General features: G+C 41.4%; 1 protein-coding gene across 1 annotated transcript in view; it reads right to left on the bottom strand.

Annotated features, from left to right (window-relative positions):
- The window catches only part of RCC1L (RCC1 like), a 34,760-nt gene that overhangs the window by 6,431 nt on the left and 3,320 nt on the right, over window positions 1-25,009 (bottom strand). The window contains exons 3-10 of the mRNA XM_075194999.1: window positions 24,186-24,315; window positions 22,594-22,722; window positions 19,189-19,255; window positions 17,042-17,093; window positions 7,790-7,874; window positions 6,048-6,229; window positions 5,126-5,213; window positions 4,552-4,725 (exon numbers count right to left, since the gene is read on the bottom strand). Coding sequence (XP_075051100.1) covers window positions 4,552-4,725; window positions 5,126-5,213; window positions 6,048-6,229; window positions 7,790-7,874; window positions 17,042-17,093; window positions 19,189-19,255; window positions 22,594-22,722; window positions 24,186-24,315 — 907 coding nt within the window. The remainder of the gene's footprint in view (window positions 1-4,551; window positions 4,726-5,125; window positions 5,214-6,047; window positions 6,230-7,789; window positions 7,875-17,041; window positions 17,094-19,188; window positions 19,256-22,593; window positions 22,723-24,185; window positions 24,316-25,009) is intronic.

The following is a 25,009-nucleotide window of genomic DNA, read 5'->3' as shown; positions in this document are numbered from 1 at the left end:
TGAAAGCGGAACCAAATTGTCTCCTTTTCAAGCCGTGGCGGGTCATGTTGAGACCCTGTATCAAATGGTCCGGGGATTTTCCCAGCGTTTGTCCGCTCAAGAGGAGGACTCCCGGACTACAATTGCCATTTCCAGTCCCGCCGATGAACCCAAGTTAAATTTGCCGGACCGGTTCTCCGGAAATAGAACCCTGCTCCGGAACTTCAAGGAAAACTGCAAGCTCTACTTTCGGCTGAAACCTCGGTCTTCTGGTTCGGAACAGCAGAGAGTCGGGATTGTCATCTCCCTCCTGCAGGGTGACCCCCAGTCTTGGGCCTTCACCCTGCCGCAGTTGAGTCCTATCATGCAATCTTTGGAAGCTTTCTTTAATGCATTGGGTCTCCTCTACGATGACCCAGATAGAGTTGCCTCCGCTGTGGCTCATCTACGGGTCTTAAAGCAAGGCCGGTGTTCGGCAGAATAATACTGCGCTGAATTCCGCAGATGGTCGCCTGACAGTGAGTGGAATGATCCAGCGTTACGCAGCCAGTTTCGCCTAGGACTATCAGAGCAGATTAAAGATTCACTTGTGCAGTATACTTACCCCACCTCGTTGGAGAGCCTTATGCAACTCGCCATTAAAATTGACAAGAGAATCAAGGAGAGGAGGACAGAGAAAGAGGCATCTTCCTTTTCGTCTGCATTTATTCCAGTTCCCACGGATGTTGAGGAGCCTATGCAGTCAGGGGTGTATCGTCTCTCTCCTGAGGAAATAGACAAAAGACGGTCACAAGGCCTATGTCTTTATTGTGGTAATAAAGGCCACTTCTCCTGCTCATGTCCTCACAAACCTGAAAAAGGAGCATGTCTGGGGAAGTCCACCTAGGTCTGCAAATTGTTTCCCAAAAGAATGCTGTCCTGATTCCCGCACAAGTCACTTTCGGTGCCAGTTCCGTGGCGCTGTCGGCCTTCATTGATAGTGGAGCTGCACGGAACTTCCTCGACATCGGGTTTGCCATGCAGAAATACATTGATGAAAACTTGGAGAAAGGCTTCATCAGGCCATCTAAATCTCTAGTAGGAGCTGGATGCTTTTTTGTATCCAAAAAAGACGGAGGATTAAGACCCTGTATTGACTACCGGGAACTGAATCTCATTACAGTCAATAACAACTATCCCCTTCCTCTCATCTCCGTATTATTCGATCAATTAAGAGGTGCCACAGTCTTCACCAAAATCGATCTTCGTGGAGCATATAACCTCATCCGTATCAAAGAAGGAGATGAATGGAAGACGGCATTCAATACGCATTCTGGCCACTACGAGTGTCTGGTCACGCCGTTTGGTCTTAGCAACGTACCTGCAGTGTTCCAAGATCTGATTAATGAAGTGCTACGGGAGGTCCTTGATTATTTCGTGGTCGTCTATTTAGACGATATCCTCATATATTCTAAATCATTATCTGTACATCGGGGTTATGTCAGACAAGTTCTACAGAAATTACGAGAACACCACCTTTACGCTAAATTAGAAAAGTGTGAGTTTGAGATGCAGAAGGTATCCTTCCTGGGTTATGTAATCTTTTCTGAGGGATTCTCCATGGATTCAACCAAGGTCCAAGCTATCCTGGATTGGGTACAACCGAATAATCTCAAGGCGGTACAGAGGTTCCTGGGCTTTGTCAATTATTATAGAAGATTCATTCGCGGCTTTGCCGATATTGTGGCTCCTATTGTCACCCTGACCCGCAAAGGAATGGATCCAACTAACTGGTCGCCCCAGGCAGTAACCGCATTTCAGACCTTAAAGAAAGCTTTTGTATCTGCTCAGGTCCTTAGACACCCAGATCCCGAAGTACCGTTTGTTCTTGAAGTCGATGCCTCCGACGACGGTGCTCGTGCCATCTTATCTCAAAAGGATCCCCATACTCACCGCCTACACCCATGTGCCTACTTTTCCCGTAAGTTCTCTTCAGCAGAAGCTAACTATGATGTGTGTAACCGGGAACTATTGGCAATCAAATCGGCCTTTGAGGATTGGCAACATTGGCTGGAAGGCGCTACACATCTAATCTCTGTTATAACGGATCACAAGAATTTACAATACATACAGTCGGCCAAACGCCTGAATCCCAGACAGGCCCGTTGGTCGCTATTCTTCACCCGTTTCAATTTTGTGATCACCTACCGACCAGGTTCCAAAAATGTCCGAGCAGATGCTCTGTCCAGAAGCTTCTTGGTACACCATGTTCCAGTTACTAATCCTGAACCTATCATTCCATCTTCCATAATCCATGCTGGGCTAACCCAAGACCTGAGCATCACACTTCAAAGGTTTCAAAAATTAGCTCCTGACAATACTCCGGAGGGATGTTTATTCGTTCCAGTTCATTTAAGGAAGGCGGTTCTTGCAGAAGCACATGATAGTAAGACTGATGGACATCCTGGAATACAAAAAACTTCGGAGATCCTCTCCCGTACTGTCTGGTGGCCATCATTGTCTGCTGACGTCAAGAGTTATGTCCTCTCTTGTGAGGGTTGTACCAGGAGTAAAGTCCCCAGGAGTCGTCCTGTAGGCCAGTTGCTTCCATTGCCCATTCCCGCAAAACCCTGGACACACTTGTCTATGGACTTTATAGTCGATCTGCCACTCTCTGCCGGACAGAACACCATCTGGGTGGTAGTTGACCGCTTCAGCAATATGTCACACTTCATACCACTACCCAGGCTCCCTAGTGCTCGAGATTTGGCTATTCTGTTCATCCAGCATATATTCCGGCTCAATGGACTTCCTACTGACATCGTTTCTGATCGTGGTTCCCAATTCATAGCACAATTCTGGAAATCTTTTTGTACCCTTCTTGGGATCAAGATTAACCTCTCATCTGCATACCATCCTCAGTCTGATGGGCAAACTGAAAGGGTTAACCAGTCCTTAGAGCAATTCTTATGATGTTACACTTATGAATTTAACGGATAATTGGTCCTCTTTGTTACCCTGGGCAGAATTTGCTTATCATAATTCATGTCACTCATCTACTCAAACCTCTCCATTTTACTGCAATTTTGGTTTTCATCCCAGATCTAATTCCTTGTATTCTCTCAAATCCGCTGATACTCCGGAAATTCGTTCCACAGCCAGGGATCTGGAAAAAAGTGCAGTCATCATTGAGACGAGCCTTATTTTTTGCAAAAAAAAATTCGGACCCCCACTGTACCACCTGCTCCCTAAAAGTGGGCCAGAAAGTGTGGCTGTCTACACGCAATATTAGGCTCAGACAGCCTTGCAAGAAACTGGGGCCTAAATTCATCGGTCCTTTCCCCATTATCAAGCAGATTAATACGGTAGCTTTCAGATTGAAAATTCCTGGTTCACCGAGGATCACCAGCACATTCCATTGCTCTCTACTTATGCCTGTCTTATACTCTAATCTATCCCAGTCGTTAAGTTTGCCTGTGCAGAATAGGAACAAACCGCAGAGTTATACCATTTAGAAGATCCTCGATTCTAAGAGTGCAGGGGCAGGTGCACTTCTTAGTTCAATGGAAGAATCGTGGTTTAGAAGAGCGGTCCTGGATTCCGCGAAGACGGCTTCATGCTACCAAACATTTGAAAGAATTCTTCCAAAAATTTCCTAAGAAACCTGGGTGTCAGGGGGGGGACGGTACTGTCACGAGCCGCGGCTTTCAGCGCCCTCTGGCGTCCCGGCCGTCGCCTTGATGACCGCATACAGCCCGGCCATCGTCAAGGCAACGGCCGGATGCTAAACCCTTCTAGCGCAACAGGGGACAGCCGGGCGCGTGCGCAAGTCTGGCTGGACAGTCTGTGGGCTAATTAAGGTTCATTAATTAATTAGGCAGATGGCGGTGGTTGAGTTCAGAGCTAGGCTCTGATTGGCAGGCAGTAGTATTTAAGGCAGTGAGGTCTGGAGCCTCACTGCCGGTTATAGCTTCTGTGTTTCAGGGTTGCTGACCTGCTCCTGCTTCCTAGTCCCTGTCCTGTGGATACTCCGTTTGATACCCTGTGTATGACCCCCTGCTTGGATTATTGGACTCTGCCTGTTTTCTCGTGACCCTGACCGTTCTTGCCTGTACCTTGGACCTTGCTACCGTGCCTGTGACCCCGACCTTTGGCGTGTTTACCGACTATTCCTGTTTGCAAGTGACCCCTGACCTCGGCTTGTTCTCTGGATACACTGTCTGCCATAACTCTCTGTTCCTGGGTTCTCCGCAGCCGGTACACATTTCCCGACCCTCCGTTTGTCTGCAGCCAAGTCTGTCCCCACCACTAGGGGCCACAGTGAACACCAGACTTTCGGAGCAGACTCCGGGTTTTGTTGTACCGGCTGGAGGGGTTCCTAACAAATGCTCTATGTTTTGTTCATGTTTCCACTCTAGTTTGTAAAAATATATACAGAATAAAGTCTTATTTTTAGAGTTCGGTTTCACTGGCGGTGTCTATGTAACATGGTATTTTCAGAATTTATGGATCAAACAATACCAAAATTCACACAACAATGGGGACTTTCAAATGATCGGGTTTGGCATTCAACCTGTGCTTAATGTAACTTACTTGTGATTGCAGCAAAGTGCCCAAGTCCAGAAAAGATCTTGACAACCCTCACATTCTGGTTGAATTCACTTAAACCAAATAGTGTTGGAGGAATCATCTCAGGGACTCCAGATTCCAGAACGTTTGGTCCTTTTCCAAGGACACCATAACCCCAAACAAAGACATTCCCATCAACTAAATGCAAATAAAAGAAAAAACATAAATATACATATATATATTTTTATATATGTAACATATATAAAAATATAACATTTACATTTCTTTGAATTGGACAAAATATAAAACATTATTTTATAATGTACTTTTCATCCTTAGATGATGCTTAAATAAATACAGTGGGGATTATATGACAATTCAAATATGCTTTAATGGAAGTTCTTTTTCACTAAAAGCAATACGAACCTTTCACATTCTGATTTTGTCCATTGGCCCCTCATGTAACATTCAAAAAGTGCTCCATAACTGTATACAGAAGTATGGGAGTCACCTCTCCATGCAAACAAATGAAACATCAACTTTGATCCAAATATATCTAAGTAGTTCAAAGTTAGCAATAATTTAGCTTTAAACTCACCATTTATAAGAGCACAGCTGGTGCCTCCACACGCCACTTGCTTCACCTTCCCAACATGCTGGAACGGTAAGTACTGGGGAACGTTAACCTAGAGATGAGTCATTGCAAGAAACACATTCTGAGAAATATTGGATGAGCCAGTGACCACTTTCTACTTGAGGTTATTAGATTGGCGACAGTTAGCCACCTATCTTGCTACATAGATGTACACAAATCTAATAATACACATGTAACACTACTGTCGTAAATCTTTACATAGTTACACTCTGGTAAATTCTAACATCCTAATACTCTACACTAAGGTGTATGTTATAGCATTCTGTATAACTTGGTGACAAGTTACTTTTTCATGTAATGGAACAAGCCTGCAGAACTCAGATGTTACTAAGGATATCTTACTACTATACTATATAAATGTAATGTCTAAGGCTTATGGTTTTCAGTGTTTATTTTGTGGTAATTCTGCTCTGAAGTGTTAAAGATGTGTAGCAAACACTTTGCTTGCTGCAAACTTGGTCGCTGAAAGATAAATGCTGCTGGGATATCAGGAGTCTACTGAAAGTGTCATCTAATTAGACAAGAGTCACAGTCCTCCAGACAGGTGCTACACTCAATCCACACTTCTAGTCCTAGTTGTCTGTATGCCTACAACAGTGCTTCTGTGCTAAAGAGTGGCTTCTGTGGAGTTACAGAGGTGGTTCCACAGGAGGGATCTAATTGTGTGTTAAATTTAGTTGCACTTTAAACTAGTTCCTTCATGTAATAGTACTACATTACAGTGTAGACAGGTAACCATTTTCTAAAGTATAGTTTTAAAAGTAGCAACACGGAATAGCAGGGGTTTTTTGTTGTTTTTTTTTTTACATACAGTCAACTCAAATTGCAGTTACATATACAACACTAGTCCTAACATGTATCTTACTTGTGAAAGGTCAGTGATGGATGCAAACTGCAAGTATTCTGAATTTCCCCAGCCATACACATCTCCTTTATCAGATACTGCCAGACAACAATCTCCATAGGTGGCCACCTGTACAACATTCACCCCAGCCAAATCACCAGAAAGCTTTGTAGGGACACTGCTGATGTTGTAATGGCCGAGACCTGTTGGGAAGACAATAAAGGAAATCATAAGATAGCCACAGCTACAGGTCTGATGGCTTTCTTGTTCCACAATTGTTTTTTTATCACATCTGCAAAAATGGACACAATTCTGCTAAATTTAGCTCAAATCAATCTTTTGCGACTACACACATAGAGCAATTTCAATATGGCCAACCAAACCAAATCTCTGTCTTATGAAGATTTTAAAAATGTGGCAGTGATGGCTCCCAAAACAACAGATTTTAAAACTACACTCCTTTATGAGTGACTGCATAATAATTATATTATATTGTTCTCTGCCTTTTATTGTCCAGACACTATACAACATGCAGAAAATTAATTACATTTGTTTTTGTTATTTTTAATAGCGATCTACCTAGTAGCTATCTATATTAACACTTGTAGAATGTAGGCACCCCACTGAATGGAAACAAGGTGCAGTGTGCAACATTCAGTAGGATGGAAAGCATTGCAAAGGGCACAACAATCTGGAGGCTTATCAAAACAGTGGCTATTATACTGTATGTGTGTGGAAACTGAAACACAGCATCTGACTGCACCTCAATAATAAGTTAAAATAATACATTTATTAAAAGAAAGAGACACTTACCTGCGGTAACATAATAGCAGGATTTAAAAGAAGAAAAAAAAAGTGTTATGAGCTATAACAGAAAACTCTGACAGCAAGCAGCAAGGAGCTGGTGGCAGCTGATGAATGCCCTAAGGGCCATATGTGGACCTATAGCCACTTGCTGCCCATCACTGATATAGATTATTTGCTGCTTACATTGATGCCATAGCTAACTGATATTCTCAGTGCATGATATAGTGACAGTCAAGTATACGACCAAAATCCTATCTACACAAAGATGATTTTACCCAATTTAGGTCTCGTTGCTTGGGGTTTCTCTGATTAGCACGCTAGGGTGGCATGTAAAGATGAGTAAAATTTGCAAAACTGTTCCCCAAAATGTTCACATCATTCCGCATTTGGCCACAAAACTGAACATTTTGCTGGTGAAATTTGGCCTAAAGTGGTCCCAGCTCTATCCCAACCACATCACAACACATATTAATATGGACTGACCACATTTGTACCACTCTACTCATACACTATTAATGCCACTTAAAGCACATTTACAAATACAGTATAAAAAAGGTCATTATAGCACCAGAACTCTACACCTCTGTGAAATGGCTAGTTCCACCACATAAGTTCCTGCAAAAAATTTGTTGTAACTTTGCATGTCTAATGCCATATTTCCAGAATCACTTATAGATTCAGATTTCAGTTGTTGCTGTGCAGCCAGCAGAAACAAAGCTTCGGTTCATAAGGAAGTTTTTTTTCACAAAAACATTTTTATTCTTCTGTGGGGTCCATTACTTCTAAGTTCACAACTGGACCTCAATTATCTCATCTGCAAATTAAATGGTGATAGACACTCCGAAATTCCCATTAAAATCACTTCATAGCATGTGTGACTCTCTGGATAACGTGTCCAACAAGAAAATAGAAATTAAAATGTTTTAATACAGGAAATAAACCAATTTGAAACAGACCTGTTTGCCCATCAGCTCCCCAACCACATGAATACACCTCTCCTCGCTCTGTCCTGAACAGACTATGATCTTGTCCACATGCAACCTGCAAACACAATGAGAAAAACAGCATCAACTAGAGCTGACTTCACAAAATACAATCTTATCACAAAAACTGGATAAGGACTGTCTTACACAAGCCTTGAGGGATGAAATCACTTGGTAAAATCAAGATGGAGCAAGTTTCTTTTAAAAATATTTTATGATTTCACAATCCCCGAAGCAAAATGGGCATGTTGTATTGTGTCATAATAACCCAGCTTCCACCATTGTATTCTAATGGCAACAGTGAGGGGTCATTGCATGCAATCAGCATGCTGAACATCTGGCACTGCAATTTTTTCTTGATCTGTTGAACAGCAAGATTTTTAAGTGTTGTTCATGAACTATTTATTAAACAATCTGTTCATCATAAGCACAGATTACTTCTCTCAAGTTTTTATTGGGATTTTTTGTGGAAGAGATCCCTAGAGGGGCAGGCTGCATGTAATCATTAACGCCAAATATCTAAGAACTTGTTTTTTGTTTGTCTTGAACATGCTCTATTCATAGGTCTCTGCAATTTACTGGAGGATGGAAAATACTAAAAAGCAAATGTGCTAATAGATCAAGTGCTAACATGCTACGTTACAATAACATTCACTAACATTAATGAATAATGTAATTTCTTGGGTGGACTTCTATTGTATTGTATTTGTATATTGTCTATCATAGTAAGTGGATACTTGTATTGGGTTACCCACTGGTGTTCACCAATATCTTAGTAAGTGCAATTTATCCATTTTTGAATCATGTTTATTGATTTTCAAACAAATACAGACAATGAGTCAAACAAACCTCCCAAGCATCTAGGATACAGAAAAAAAAATAAAAATAAATAAAGATATGCATGCTACCATAGTGAGATGCACAAACATTATTATTACCAAGAGGTTTGACAATGTCATTTATCAGTACATGCAGACCACCAAAATAAATTTTTCTTATTAAAACTATATTGAAAAAATGGAACCACAGCCGCCAGTTTCTGGAAGTTTGGCTGTCCGGGGCCATCCAATGACCTAGCAATGTTAGCCCTGGCCAATGAAAATAGTTTTGTTTTTGTTTTTTTAACACATTGCTTGGCCGTCCTATCCACAAGATAACCCAAATATACAACTATGGGGGCAAGCAAGGGAACATGAACACAATAGGTACCGGAATGATGCTGCCTCACACACCATTTGGCCCATCACCCCTCTCAAACCTTGCTAATCTCACAGGAGTGATGTACATTCTAAGTAGGACTTACAATTACTGATATTTTACATATAATGTGTCTTGAGTGTATACCAGAATACAGGACCATTCCCCATCAGAAAAGGCACCACGATCGCCCTCCATTTTTTCACTGTAAAGCTACCAGAGTTCAACCCCTTCGCCGTTGACCCTATTTCACCACTTTTTGGGCTGGTCACATTCTAACATTAATATCAGTAATTTGTTTTTTGGGTTTATTTTTTTTAGAAGACTGAGTTTTCAGAAAACTTAATTTGCTTATACCTCCTGTCACAACAAAAATAATATGCCCAAATCATGTTTTTTATTGAAATTGCAAGAAAATGAACTAAAAGCAAATGTGTGTATTTTTTCCTAAACATCATCGACACCTTTCCAAACAGCAAAAAGCAGGATTCTATACTGTTTTTCCATAATAAAATCTACACTTGAAATGCTTTTTATTAATATATTATTATACTATTTTATTTTTTGCTATTTTACACAGTATTTAATTAAATGCATAAAATGTGTAGTAATACTATAGGTAATACCATTTTGAAAACTAGACAACATACTGCATATATTGAGTGTAACACTGAGTTTACTTAAGCAAGGATGAGGGAGGTCTGAGCATTAGAATGCTCCCGTCTCTGGATTTATAAGTTTCTGTAGTGTAGGATGTTATTACCTGCTGACCAGAATACAATTACTAGTAAGGGGGCATCTCATCTTAAACAAGGTACTACATTCTTTCAAACAAGGGTGCCCCTGCATCTATAAGTGCCAGGATAAGAGAGATCTGTGCATTCAAAAATCCCTCCCTATCCTGAGCTCCTTAACGTTTTCTGTCCTGTACAATGTTCTTATGCAGTCATCACATGTGATCACCAAACAATAACTACTAAAGGGCCATATAATTTTAAAGAAGAAGAAGAGATTCCTGCTTTGCTGACGGACATGGCTGGCAGGGTGTGCCACCAAATTTAAATTTGGGTGGACTGATTAAAATTTTATGGTCATGGGATTAACAGGGATGATTAACTCCTAGAGCTGTATGGCTAAATTGCTATAAATCTGAAGCAAAAAAATTTAATAGTTTTTTTAATTTGTCTCATAATTCATTATCTCCTTCTAGAGACCTGCTGTCTATTTATGTCGGATAAGAAGATTTTTACTCACCGTAAAATAGATTTCCCTTACTCCATTGGGGGATACTGCGAGACATTAGGGTATAGTAGGTGGGACTAGAAGTGGGGCACATAGACTTATCTTTTTTCCTCCCCTACTATGCCCCTCCTCTCCTGTAGCCTCAGTTTTGTCTAACCAAGCATATGAGAAAGAGGAGTCCTGTGGGCTAAAAGAAATCTTTTTTTTTTTTTTTCCCGGGCTGAGACGCCCGGACATAAGCCAGCGAGATAGTGGACCTAATACAGCGGGCAAAGGACTGTCTAGAGGCCGGCCAGCCTCGCTTTTGCGCATTGTAAAGAACTAAAAGGTCCTTTGTTCTGCGGACAAGAGGCCGTCCGGTCAACATAAAGATGAAGAGCCCGAACGACGTCCAGCAACAAAAACTCGTCACTAGAAGAAGAGGACGACGTGCAGAAAGCAGGGACCACGATTTCCTGATTTAAGTGGAACCTAGACACCACCTTTGGAACAAAGGAAGGCTTGGTGTGCAGGACCACTCTATCCTCGTGGACAATTAAGAGAGGAGAATTGCAGCAGAGCGCTGCTAATTCGGAGACTCTCCGAGCCGACGTGATAGCCAAAAGAAACACCGTTTTCCAAGTGAGATGGCGTAAATCAATTGACTCCAGACTTCAAATGGGGTCTGGGTAAGCGCGTTAAGCACCAAATTGAGGTCGCGCAGTTCAACTGGGTGAACGAAGGAGGGCAGCACATGAAGGACCCCCGGCAAAAAGGGCTAAAGATCCCTGAATGTTGCCAGTCTGCGTTGGAAGTAAATGGAAAGCGCTGAAACTTGAACCTTAAGGGACCCCAGCCGGAGCCCCTAATCAAGGTCGGCCTGCAGGAAAGCCAGTAGCCGAGGGAGACTAAACCAGGATGTGTGTAGACTGTGGGCCTCACATCATAGAATATATGCCTTCTAGACTCAATGGTATATGGTAGAGGAGGACGCATTTCTGGCCATTAGGGTACCAATGACTTCTTGTGAAAAAACCCTGGTCCTGAGAATTAGGGTTTCAACAGCCACACCGCCAAAGCTAGACGATCTAAAGAGTGGCAGAGAAGAGCACCCTGTGCCAGAAGATCTGGTTGCATTGGCAGATGGAAGGGGGGTGCTACCGCCAGTTTCAGAATGTTTGAAAATCGTGGCCAATGAGGGGCTACTAGAATTGCGGGCACCCGTTCTCTTATTAACTTTTTTAGCACCCGCGAGAGCATGGGTATCGGTGAAAAGAGGTAACGTGCTATGGGAATGTCATGGCATCCACAAAGTGTTTGCTGAGGGACCATTCGCCTGGGTGAATCTACTTCCTGCTGAGGAAGTCGGCTTCCCAAATTTAAACGCCCGGAATGTAGATGGTTGATATGCTGGGAACATGGCGTTCCCCCATACCATGATCTTGGTCGTCTTCCGTATGGCTCCTACACTGCGGGTTCCCCTCTGGTGGTTTAGATACGCCATGGCCGTGGCATTGTCTGACTGAATTTGGGGAGGCCTTCGTGACAGGAACCTCTGTGCCGGAGTCAGCATCCTGTACACCGCTCTGAGTTCTAGGACGTTGATTTTAAGCGAGGCCTCCTGGGGGGACTAGAGACCCTGGAATCTCAAGGATCCTGTCATCCCTCCCCAACCTGACAGATTTGCGTCTGTCATGATTAATGTCCATGTCCAGGCTCACAGAGACTGACCATTATCCAGATTTGCCACCAGGCGTGTGAGACGCGTGTGATAGGACAGGCGGATCATCTGCTTGTCGAGATGCACATGAGAACCTGACCATTTTTGAAGGAGCTCCTGTTGAAATGTGTGAAAGTGGAACTGTGCAAACAGCACTGCCTCGAACACTGACACCATCGTTCCCAGGAGTATTATGCAGCTGAGGATGGAGACCTTGGTCTGCCTTAACAGGGTCCTGGTCTTGCGCTAGAGAATGAGGACCTTGTTTTCCGGTAAGTATACTCTCTGAGTAACTGTATCGAAACAAGAGGCCCAGGAATCACATTCTTTGTTGCGGAATGAGGGAAGATTTGGGTAAATTTAGAACCCACCCGTGTGCTTCCAGAAACTGCATTGTGATCTGGATGTGCTGAGATAAAAGTGCCGCTGACGGCGCCTTCAGCAGAAGATCGTCCAGATAGGGAACTTTTGTTATTCCCCTCTGACGCAGGAGCCCCGCCATAATCACCATGATCTTGGTGAACCCTCGGGGGGGCGGTCGCTAGGCCGAAAGGAAGGGCCTTGAATTGAAAATGGGAGTTCCCTACTGTGAAGCGGAGCAGACAATGGTGTCCCTTCCACATCGGAATATGTAGGTAAGCATCCTTGATGTCTATGGAGGTCAGAAACTCTCCCTGTTCCATTCCGGCGATGACGGTTCGAAGGCACTCCATCCGGAACCTTTGAGTGTTTACCTGCTTGTTGAGAGACTGCAGGTTTAAAATAGGACGAAATGATCCATCCTGTTTTGGCACCAGGAAGAGACTGGAGTAAAACCCCTGACCTCTTTCCTGCATTGGGACAGGAACAATAAACTCGGCTGCTAGCAAACTCTGGATTGCCTCCTGAAGTGTTCTGCGCCTGAGAGGACAAAGGAGTGTTGCCGTGGTGAAGAACCTCCATTGTGGGAACTGGACTAGGTCTATGACATAGCCCCGAGACACAATTCTTTGCGTCCAAACGTCTGTGGTGGATGTCCACCACTGGGTCTGGAAACGAAAAAGACGTGCCCCCACCACAGAATCTCCTGGGAAAAGACTGTCACGAAGCGAGCTTGTCACCTGGTCTCGAGGATCCTCGCCTAATAGCGCTCCTACATCTGATATACGCTCCCCTGGGGGCAGAGGATTGGCCTCTGGGCTGAGTACCTCGGCACCGGGCAAAGGAACGAAAAGACCGAAACCGTCCCTGACGCGGTCTGTTGAAACCCATGGGTAAAGCACTGCTTTTACCTCATGTGGATATTTGAATGACCTTTTCTAACTCTGATCCAAACAGAGTAACCCCATCAGAAGGTAAACCCTCTAACGCTCGCTTTGAATCAGCGTCCGCTGTCCAATCGTAACCATAAGGTACGACGAGCTGCGATAATGAGGGCAGAGAATCTGGCATTTACTGACACAGCATCCATGGATACCTGTCCTACGTAATCTGAAGAGTCTAGAATATACTCGGCTACAGACTGTATTACCGCACGCGGAATGTTGTCTTAACCACCAGTTCAGGCCAATGCTGTATAGCCTTGTTAGCCCAGGCAACTGCCATTGTGGGTCTAAACATACTGCCTGCCGCTGTATAAGCTGAGCGGAGAGAGCCTGATCGCACTTCTTATCAGTGGGGTCCCTAAGAGAAACCCGCTCCTGAGTTGGGATAGCCGAAGAGGAAGACAATCGTGCGACAATGGTGTCAACTCTAGGAGAGGCCTCCCATCTAATGGAGTCCTCCGCCGGGAGAGGGTAAAGTTACATAAATTTTCCCGGCATCATAAACTGCTTATTAGGCCTGTGCCATGCGTCAGATACCATCTCCAACATCTGAGGGGATAATGGGAAGGCGACCACCTGTGCCTTGGTCTTCTTCAACAAGGAGAACCATGATGGGGCCGTGGGCTCTGGATCAGCAAATCCTTAGGTATGTCTGATACCCAGAATGAGGTTATCAACATTATGGGCAGGAGCAGAATCTATAGAACTGAGTCCTCTTCCGGCAGATCAGTATCTAATTCACCCTCCTCCTCTGAGGAACGGTCTGAATTTTGATTGCGTCCTTGTAGCGCATCAGAGATGACTCTCTTGGCCCTGTGGGATACTGTAAGTAAGCGATCTTCTTCCTGAACTGATACAGACAGAAAACATGTGCCTGCACCCGCAAGTGATTGTGTAGAAGTGTGGAGAACAGAAACTTCAGGTACCTCTGCCGACCGTGTCATCACAAGGGTGAGCTCCGCCATGGCTGAAGTTAGTGAATTAGCCCAGAGCGGTTCTTCCATAGCTGCTGCACCTTGAGATGGGGTGTTCCGCTCCTGGATCTTGGCTTCACACGCCATGCAGCAAGCATCCTGATTAGGCTGTCCAACAGATAATTTGGCATTACATCTGGCACCTGTATAATGCAGTGCAGACATACCCGAGGATCCCTTATTTTTGGATGCCCCCTTCTCAGACATACAGGGTGATTCAAAAGTCGCAGTACACCCTTTTATTTCAAAAACTCTACAGGAATTGGGCCGATTGGCCGATTTCAAGATGGCGCCCATGTTTGGTACATACCGTAAAAGATAGACTACGTCACCCATACCTTACTGGAGTATTCAGGTTTCCCAATTTCCTGTAGAGTTTTTGAAATAAAAGGGTGTACTGTGACTTTTGAATCACCCTGTATTTAAGATGTATACCAATTAAGTACAATATAAAAAGCAAATATTGTTTTCCTTAAATTTAGCCAAGTCTGAGAACCAAAGTCTGACCACAAAACAGAGAGATTCTACCAAGTCTCTATACCAGGCTTAAAATACACCAATCCCAAGACACTTAATAGTCCTGATTCTGTAAACAGCTTAATAGGGTATGACAGTTGTCTCTAAATATTACAAATAGGATACAACGTTACCAGTAGAAGAGAGGCAGAGCAGAGGAGCAGCGTGTAGCCGATGATCTCCGTGTCCCAGCAATCCAAGATGGCCACTTCCGCGGCAGGAAGTAGGGGGGCCGTCCTTCCTTCAACACTCCCTAAACATGGCTGCCTCCATGCACCGCTGATGGCTTTGTATAGCAAACGGCATGCATTGTCCGCACACACATAACAAGCTGCCCAGGTAGCACTAACAATAATCTCCTGAGGAGAATGATTGTTACTTTGTCCCCTGCTGCTCGTTATATAGGGGAGGAGGGGACTTGCCGGCTTGTCCGTCGCGCTAAAAGGGGAGGGTGCCAAGACTCCCTCCCGTGCGACTGTAGCTCTGTGCCTGCAGTGAAATGATCCTACATGGGGCACCTAAAGCCCTAATGGCACAGGAAAACAAGGAGGTAGTCTCCGCTGCTCGTTACTAGGGGATGACTGCTGGCAAAAAGGTACAGATAAGTGAGACCAGGCTTCTGCTTACCTTCGCAGGGACCAGGGTGAAAAGCGCTGACAGACTATTCACCCATCTGGGTTCGATCCCTGCGATGTACCTAAAGGGAAATGAAAATAAAAATGTGTAAAACCTAACACTATTAAAGGTATAGGCAGGAGCCTATACCAGCGTGACCTAACACTATTAAAGGTTTAGGCAGGAGCCTATACCAGCGTGACCTAACACTATTGTAAGTTTAGGCAGGAGCCTATACCAGCGTGACCTAACACTATTAAAGGTTTAGGCAGGAGCCTATACCAGCGTGACCTAACACTATTAAAGGTTTAGGCAGGAGCCTATACCAGCGTGACCTAACACTATTAAAGGTTTAGGCAGGAGCCTATACCAGCGTGACCTAACACTATTAAAGGTTTAGGCAGGAGCCTATACCAGCGTGACCTAACACTATTAAAGGTTTAGGCACTTCAACAAAACTGAGGCTACAGGAGAGGAGGGGCATAGTAGGGGAGGAAAAAAGATAAGTCTAAGGGCTAGATTTACTAAGCTGCGGGTTTGAAAAAGTGGGGATGTTGCCTATAGCAACCAATCAGATTCTAGCTTTCACTTATTTAGTACCTTCTACAAAATGAAAGCTAGAATCTGATTGGTTGCTATAGGCAACATCCCCATTTTTTTAAACCCGCAGCTTAGTAAATCTAGCCCTAAGTGTCTAACTCCTAGTTCCACCTACTATAACCCAATGTCGCACAGTGTCCCCCAATGGTAGGAAAGAGAAAATAATTTTATAGTACTTCAGTTTGGAGCCATGGATTAGTTGCCAGTGGTGAGTATAGTTTAACAGGAGACGGATGTTAAGGCTATTGGCACATGGCCAGATGCCCAAAAATATGAGGAACAAGAGGAAACAAACACAATCCTCTAACTTTACTAATAAAAAATACATCATAATCAGCTTTTATTTATAAGGCGCCACAGAATTCGTACAATTACCATACAGATGCAAGATACATGAATATAATAAACCTATTAACAGATACATGAATACAATAAAGCATAATAACACATATATGGATAATCATGAACTAACAATACAACTAGCATGGACACCGGTATTTGAATGAACTAACAGCAGAAGATTCAGCTAAAGATATGACATCATGATTGTACGAGGTGGACAGATATGATACATAGGATAGATGAGACTCTGTCCACGACAGCTTATATTCTACAGAGAATTACTGTACTAGACATGAATAAAGAGAACCTGACAAATTTGATATTTTTTATTCACAATGCACATCATGCCATTTTATAGCTAGATTGCACAACATATGGTAACATAGGACAGAGGGTGACTAATCAACTAAGACAGATTAGTTCCTTTACCATCAGTTCAAAAAGTATTATTTTGAAAGCTCAGATAAATAACAATTTCTGAAACAATAAACCACAGGTACTACTGGAAACATCTGAAAGTTTGTTATGTTGTATATATTATTAGCTTGACTGCCCCCTGAGAATAAAAAATCAGTTCCAAGTTCTACAATAGAAAGTAAAGTGCCATGATGTGTCCTAGCAGCTACAAAGCCAGTTGTGATAATCACTTTGAAAAACCAGGTGTTATTTACTAGTTTCAATAAATTAAACTATTCACATATTAGGAGTGACAGCATCATGCCATAAATTGCCATACCTGAACAACTCTGCTCTCTAGCTTTCGGACTCTGTGAATCAATTGGCTTTCACTATAGGAAAGAAATACAAAACAGTTGAAAAGGAGGCCATTCTGTATTCTCATTGTGTATATTTTATATTCACTGGTAATATATTGATATGTACAAAATATTTGCAAAGTCAAATAAAAAGAAATGTGCTTCTTGATTGCCAGCTGGATCATTATCATTGGGATTTAATTTCTGCTGGTGTTCCTAACAGCACTTAATAAATAGTATGGCAAACTGAAAACCTAGACATTCCAACACCTGCAGAGTACTAAGGACAACTCTTCAATAGTGATACAATTTCTGGACAATGACTCCTATATGGAGTTGAAACATTCAAACAATGCACTCGAAATAACCAAAGACATTTACTAAGATTAAGAAACACTAAGAAAATGTGATAAAATAAAAAAAGCACCATCAAACTCTATTATTTAAAGTAAAGAAAAATAAAAAATGACTTCTACTCCTCCTGATATCATGTAAGGTTTCCACATGAGAACATGTGCAGTACACCAATTACTACATTATGTAACACTCTGCCAACTTCCCTCATGTGCATCACAGCTCCTGGCGCTCTAGACCAGTACCAGAAAATAAGAGGAGTCACAGGCTTAAGGAAGGCAGTGCTGGAGACATAGTTCTGCATGCCAACAACAAAAATGCAATGACTGGGAAGAGCTAACTACCCAGCGCTGCATCTCCTCCAGCATGCGTGTTTTAGATTTAGCTTGGTTTGTCTTTTAAAATCACAGCCTGCTGAAATTTCTCTAGACGTTCATATTTTAAAATTTAAATAAGCATAAGAGAGAAAAAAAAAGGAAAAAAACACAACTTAAACAGATCAGCATGAGTAATATATCTCAAGTTTTCTCAAGCATAACAATACTGTATTTGGAGGGGTGTTTTTAATATATTGTACTTAATCTGAAATGACCCTCGTCCCAACACTACACTTCTTTATATCACTTCACTTCAAGTGAACAGTTCTTTCCACTCACTAGCAGTTTGGCTGCACAAGCTGGCAAAGTACCCACCGGTCCGTGCAGGAGATTTAGCAGGGCACCCCTAGCATTCTAACTGCATCCTAAGTGGCATTCTGCCAGATGGCATTTAAACTCAGGCAGCTGCAATGTAAGTCAGGTGAGAGTTTCAATCTAAGGGCTGGAGACACAGGTATAGAAAGTGGGCACAGTTGAGTAAGTGATTATATCTACTATATAAAAGCCTAGTGGCGTGTGTTAGTCTGTGTGTGTGTGAAAAAAAAATCAACAAGCTGCAGCGCCACCTGCTGGGCGGAGTTATACACTGACCTACTAAATTCTTAGTGTGTGTGTAAAAAAAAAAAAAATCAGAAAGGGCTGAAATTTGGTATACTAAGATGTTTTTAATTTGTTAATTTAATTTAATTGTTAAAAGTGTTTATAAAGATTTTAAAAATATATATATATATTTCTTGAAGGAGAAGTGACAGTTGGGAGTGGTTGGTGGTTGCCGGGGGTGACAGTGGGGAGTGGTTGGTGGTTGCCGGGGGTGACAGAGCGAGAGAAGTGTGATACTCAGGACCGCTGAGAGAGATCCCTGTGTCTGGATAGACATCTGGATAGATGTGGCGATAAAGATGAAGGATGAGGTAATGTAGAAAAATGATGAGGTGGTGACATGTGGACAAAACCACGTTAAAAAAGGGCGCTTGCGTCGGGAAGTAACGCTGTTCCCCTGAGGAGGCCTGGGCTATGCCCCAAATGCATGGCAAGAACCTTTTTAACACCTTAAGTAGCTTGATTTGACTAGAATGCATGAGTATCATGCACGGGTTAACATATATATATATATATATATATATATATAACTATAACAAGATGCCCACACACATCCAAAACACTTTTACTGTAGAGAAACCCATTAACATTTAGGTTTTTAAAAAAACATTTTAGGTGAGTCAAACTTAAGAAAAGGGTAAATTACGGTATTCCCCAAACCTGGTTTCTAGCAGCGAGTTAAACAATGGTAAAACAAATACAGAATAAAAATTCATAAATCACTTTACAATTTTTTAGAGAACTATTAATATTGAAAATCCATGGCAAAACAAGGTCATACGCTTAGTATTTCTTACCTGTAAATCTCTCCTTCGATAACCTGTCTTGCGCACTGTCCATATGAATTGTTCCCAATGCTGAAAACTGGTACAATAATTTATATTATGTCTTGGCATTTTGATTTGATATGGTTCAATGATTCAAAATGTTCATTACACAGTAACTTCTACCTGACAACCTCTAATATAAAACACTGTGAACATTCTGTAATGGAAAATTCTGATCCTTCGGCTTTTGATAAAACAAAGCAGTGGCATATTTCAGGTAAGAAAAACAGGATGTTATAATGTTTATGAATATGATTCAAATCTATTACTTAAGAATTCTGTATGTTCCATCACATCTCAATTTGAATATAACACAAACATTTTTGCAACTTGAAAGGGATTTAAAGATATTAGACTGCCCTAGGCTATCTAGACATGATGCAAGGGAATGGCAATGGGTTTATTAGTGTATATTGACTATACTTTCCATTATATAAATAAAGATATAATGGCCCTGATTCATCAAGGCATGCATACTGAGCGCAACATGTCTTTATTTAAAAACGCAAATAAATCAGTTCTGCATGGTCCCGAAATCAACAAGGAACGGATTTGAAGACACGTGCTCTGATGAATTCAGGTGCAGGCCTGCTGTGCTCTACTATGGGATACGCCCCAATACCTATGTGAATTATAAATTCGCAAAAGAACGCACAGTAAAAAAAAAAAGAATATTGAATTATTAACACACATTAATAATACATTCATGATAAAGCAGTAAAAATGTGTTTTTTTATTTTATTTGTCCCCATGAAATACATATATTAGGATGTTCTTAATGTCTACTGAACATAAAATACATTTTTACAGTTGCTCCTGATTGCAAACATATGTTATAGCATGATACGAGACTGGCATCATTAGTTCTCAGGACTTAATCTAGCCCTGTACATGGAGCAAGAGATAGGGTAGAAAAACAAGTAACTTTTGCGATGGCCAGAGGTTGATTTGGACGTGGCTGCCTGCGCTTGAGTTCGACATGCCTTTACTGTAAATTGACATCTGCCAAACGCCCGTCTTATTCACTCTCACAAATCATAATAAGTGTCCTTTGCGTACAAAGGCAACTAGGACAGGGCTGTGTTTACTGGTGTATGGTCTGGTTCTGGCCATGCACAGAATGATTTTGCTTACAATGCGCTCAAAACTGATACGAGCCTCGATGAATCAAGCCCAATACGTCAAATTTAATGACTACGCTAAAATAAGTGTGTGTTAAAGTTTTTTCAATATATATATATATATATATATATATATACACACACACACACACACATATGCACACACAATACTGTGCAAAAGTTCAAGGCAGGTCTGGAAAAAATGCTGCAAGATAAGTGTGCTTTCAAAAATGGATTTGTTAATAGTTTATTTTTATCAATTAACAAAATGCAAAGAGAATGAACAAAAGAGAAATCTAAATCAAATCAATATTTGGTGTGACCGCCCTTTGCCTTCCAAACAGCATCAATTCTTCTAGGTACGCTTGCACACAGTTTTTGAAGAAACTCGTCAGGGAGGTTGTTCCAAACATCTTGGAGAACTAACTACAGATCTTCTGTGGATGTAGGCTTGCTCATATCCTTCTGTCTTCATGTAATCCTAGGCAGACTCGATGATGTTGAGATCAGGGCTCTGTGGGAGTCATATCATCACTTCCAGGATTCCTTAATCTTTTTTATGCTTAGGATAGTTCTTAATGACATTTGCTGTATGTTTGGGGGTCGTTGTCCTGCTGCAGAAGTTGGAGCCAATCAGACGCCTCACTGATAGTATTGCATGATGGATCAGTACCCACCTTTCAGCATTGAGGACACCATTAATGCTGACCAAATTCCCAACTCCATATTTGCTGAAATTCAGCCTCAAACTTGCAAGGAAGCTCCACAATGCTTCACTGTTGCCTGCAGACACTCATTATTGTACCACTCTCCAGACCTTCGGCGAACAAACTGCCTTCCGTTGCAGGCAAATATTTCATATATTTACTCATCAGCCCTGAGCACCTGTTGCCATTTTTCTGCACTCCAGTTCCTATGTTTTCGTACATAGTTGAGTCGTTTGACACCTTGTTTTCATGTCAAAGGCATGGCTTTTTAGCCGCAATTTTTCCATGAAAACCACTACTGGCCAGACTGCTCCCAAAACTAGATGGGTGTGCCTGGGTCCCACTAGTTTATTTCAGTTCTGAGCTGATGCTGGACATCTTCTGATTTGGAAGGGAAGCAAGCATGATGTGTCTTTCATCTGATGCACTAAGATTCCTTGGCCGACCACTGCATCTACAGTCCTTAACGTTTGCTGTTTCATTGTGCTTCTTCAAAAGAGCTTGAATAGCACATCTTGAAACCCCAGTCTGCTTTGTAATCTTTGCCTGGAAGAAACCTTGCTTATTCAATATAACTACCTTGTGTCTTGTTGCTGTGCTCAGTTTTGCCATGGTGTATGACCTGTGACATGAAACTGTCTTCCACAAACTCACCTTTGCAGCAGAGTTTGGCTGTTCTTCACCCAGTTTTAAGCGTCCTACACAACTGTTTATGTTTCAATTAATGACTGTGTTTCACCCACATATGAAAATGATGATCATTATCACCTGTTTGGTATGACTGGTCAATCACACACCTGATTATAATCCTACAAAATCCCTGACACAGTTTATAGCTCTCTCTCACCTGGTTAATTAAATGTCAGAGACATTATCTTACTGGTCAGGTATATCTGTTTGTATTGCAACACGGACATGGGGCACTACACATTCTACATGATCCATATTCATTATCATGCTATAATTATATATTATTTAATATATAAGCTCCAATTAACTTAATTCACAGAGGTTCTAAGAGACCGGTGGGCCAACGTACACGTCACAGCCTCAGCAGCCACCCTGTCGATGCTCACTTCTTCACTTCATAATAGTGGGTGGTTTGACTTTGGTTTTTAGGTTTTTGCAATGCTATCTAGGCTGCAATTTATCTCCGACTTCAAATCCAATTCCAGCCAAGAGGGAAGCTTGTGTGTGCGTTGCGAAAAAGGAGGTCAGACAGCTGAATCTGCTCTCTCACTGGAGAGACAAGCTGCGAGGAGACCAACCACCTGTGGAGCCCACCAGGGAATTTTCCGCTACCTTAGTTGGCATATCTGAGAAAGCAGATACAACCCTTGAGCACCCTTGGCCAAGGGATAAAATAAAACTACGAGTAGTATATACATTTTCCGGTGCTAGGGACAATTATGAAAAATTAATGCCTTGGTTTGCATACTCTACAGACTTACATGATGTTTATTTTCCCTGGATGCAACACATCAAAGTTTTTAAATAATTGTCTTGTATTTTTACATTTAAATAAATGCAGGGATCATGTCTGTTACCTCCTTCTTTATCTGTCAGGATAAGGGAGTGTGCCCTGCCACAAGACACTTGCAGCACTCGTGTATCCTGTGGCTTGTCCAGCGGTAGAGGGACCGGTGATGGCTCCAGGATATATTCATAACCTTTAGCTGGAAAACAAAGTTCAACAGAAGTAAAAAAAATACAGACCACCTGGACCAACACTTTGTATTAATCTGAAGAGGATGGTTTCACATATCCTACATCTTACATTAGACGAAATAACTGACCATTGCAGAACCATTTTAATTTTTTATTCTCCTTTCTGTTTCAGTGTCTCACATTTTACAATATGTCTATGTCTACTTGCTTTACTCATCTGTCTTCTCTGGTACATCCTCACACGCTATTTCTTCCATCTATGGTGGCTTTTAATTGGCCTACATTTCATCAACATGTTCCATAATCCCTTTCTGTACACCTTGTCTCTTAGGGTTCCCTATTACTTTATGTGTAAGCTCCTATGAGCAGTGAGTTCAATGCCTCTATTTTCAGTATTTATTTTGTGATGATTTTGCATTACTTTTTACTTACTCTACAGTGCTCTGGAAAATGTTGGCGCTTTAGAAAAGTTTGATTGATAATAATGTATATGGGACAAATGTAAAATTTGGAAAGTGCCCTGGAATTAACACATTGTTTATAAGAGAATTATGCACTGGGGAACATCTATAAGAAAACAGGTGCACATGAAAGTGTTGCGTTCCCCATAGTAATCATATTATAGCCAGGTTTCATCATATATAACAGATTACCACAGTCTAATTTCAAATACAATGCAGGTGTAGAAAACCCCCAAAAGTTTAGACTCCCCAAATTCTTCTTCTCCCAGGCACATGTCAAATTTACCAGAGCAAGACAGACTAGCATTTTTCTAGTTCAATATTTTCATTAAACACTTAGGGGTATATTTACTAAACTGCAGGTTTGAAAAAGTGGAGATGTTGCCTATAGCAACCAATCAGATTATAGTTAGCATTTATTTAGTACGTTCTATAAAATGATAGCTAGAATCTGATTGGTTGCTATAGGCAACATCTTCACTTTTTCAATCCCACAGTTTAGTTAATATACCCCATACCCCTTAGACTTAATGATACTGCAATTTGGTCTAACTATCTGCCGCATTTTTAAAAATAGCCAAACCTGCCATCAGCAGTACCATACAAGTGGTACCGGCAAGTTCTCTTCCTTTAGTCTGACTGGCAAACCAGAACTCTTCCAGGTGACTCTTAGTCATGATGAAGTAAGAAAAGGGATGTGCAGAAACCATCTCCACTGTACCGCGATTTCCAAGGCTGGCTTTAAAATGGAGGTGACTGCAGAACACAGTTTGAAGACACAGAAGCTGGGCTGACTACTTTATTTTCAAAATGGTACCAGCATTAGATTAAGAAAATTGTTATTTCTGTACATCAAATTCTTATTTATAACTTTTAGTAGATATCTCTTAATATACTATTGACTATCCTGAGAATACCAATAAGCCAGCCTTAATAAATACAATTAAATATCCAAATTTAGCAGAGCAAACTTATCATATAAAGTCTTCCCTTCTAGGGAAAGTGCTTACTTCGATTTCTTCTGCTTCTGTGAAAGCCAATTTGAGAATCCTTATTTAGTCCCATTCCCCAAACCTTTGTGATATCACTAGTCTTGGAAGATAATAGCGTGAAGCCATAGCCACAGGCTGCAGATGATATCTGTAAAATCACAAAACAGTAATGATAAGCAGGGCAATATGTCTAAAACTGTCCAGTTCTAAAAAAAAAAAAAATACACTTACCTTGTTTTTTTTTTTATTATTTGTTTATTTTTCTGAAGTATTCCTTGCTTATTTTTTATTAGATCTTTGATTTTTAAGCACCCCCATTTTACCCTTTTAATGTCCTTGTTGGAAATGTAAAATTCATTTTTGGTTTTAATTTATTGTACATATTTCCTTAGCTATTTACTGTCGCCACTTATAAGAATACAACCCATTATTTGTTACTTAAACAGCCTAGTCTAAGTTAGTAGTCAAATTTACAATACCAGTAAAGTTTTTACAATATAATCTAATTATGGAAAATAACACAAATTATTAACTGAAGTCTAATTTGAAAAATATTTTTTTTTATTTTCACCAGAAAAAACAGGGCAGAAAATTTATCAACTTGATAAAAACGCTTATCAATATGAATACTTATCATCAGTAGAGAACTATTATAACTTTCATTTTGATCTCAGCCAACTCTGAAATCACTAGTAGAGTTGAGTGAATTTCACACAGATCGGTTTGCAATTTTGCCACAATAGTTCTACAGTATTTTCAATTCACAAATCATTTAGTATTAGTTTAAACAATCTTTAAAAAAAGAAGAGAAAAATAAGCCAGCGCTCGGTATATCCCACATT

Source organism: Mixophyes fleayi, chromosome 2, assembly GCF_038048845.1.
Source record: "Mixophyes fleayi isolate aMixFle1 chromosome 2, aMixFle1.hap1, whole genome shotgun sequence".
NCBI lineage: Eukaryota > Metazoa > Chordata > Amphibia > Anura > Limnodynastidae > Mixophyes > Mixophyes fleayi.
This window is presented reverse-complemented; position numbering and strand designations above follow the sequence as displayed.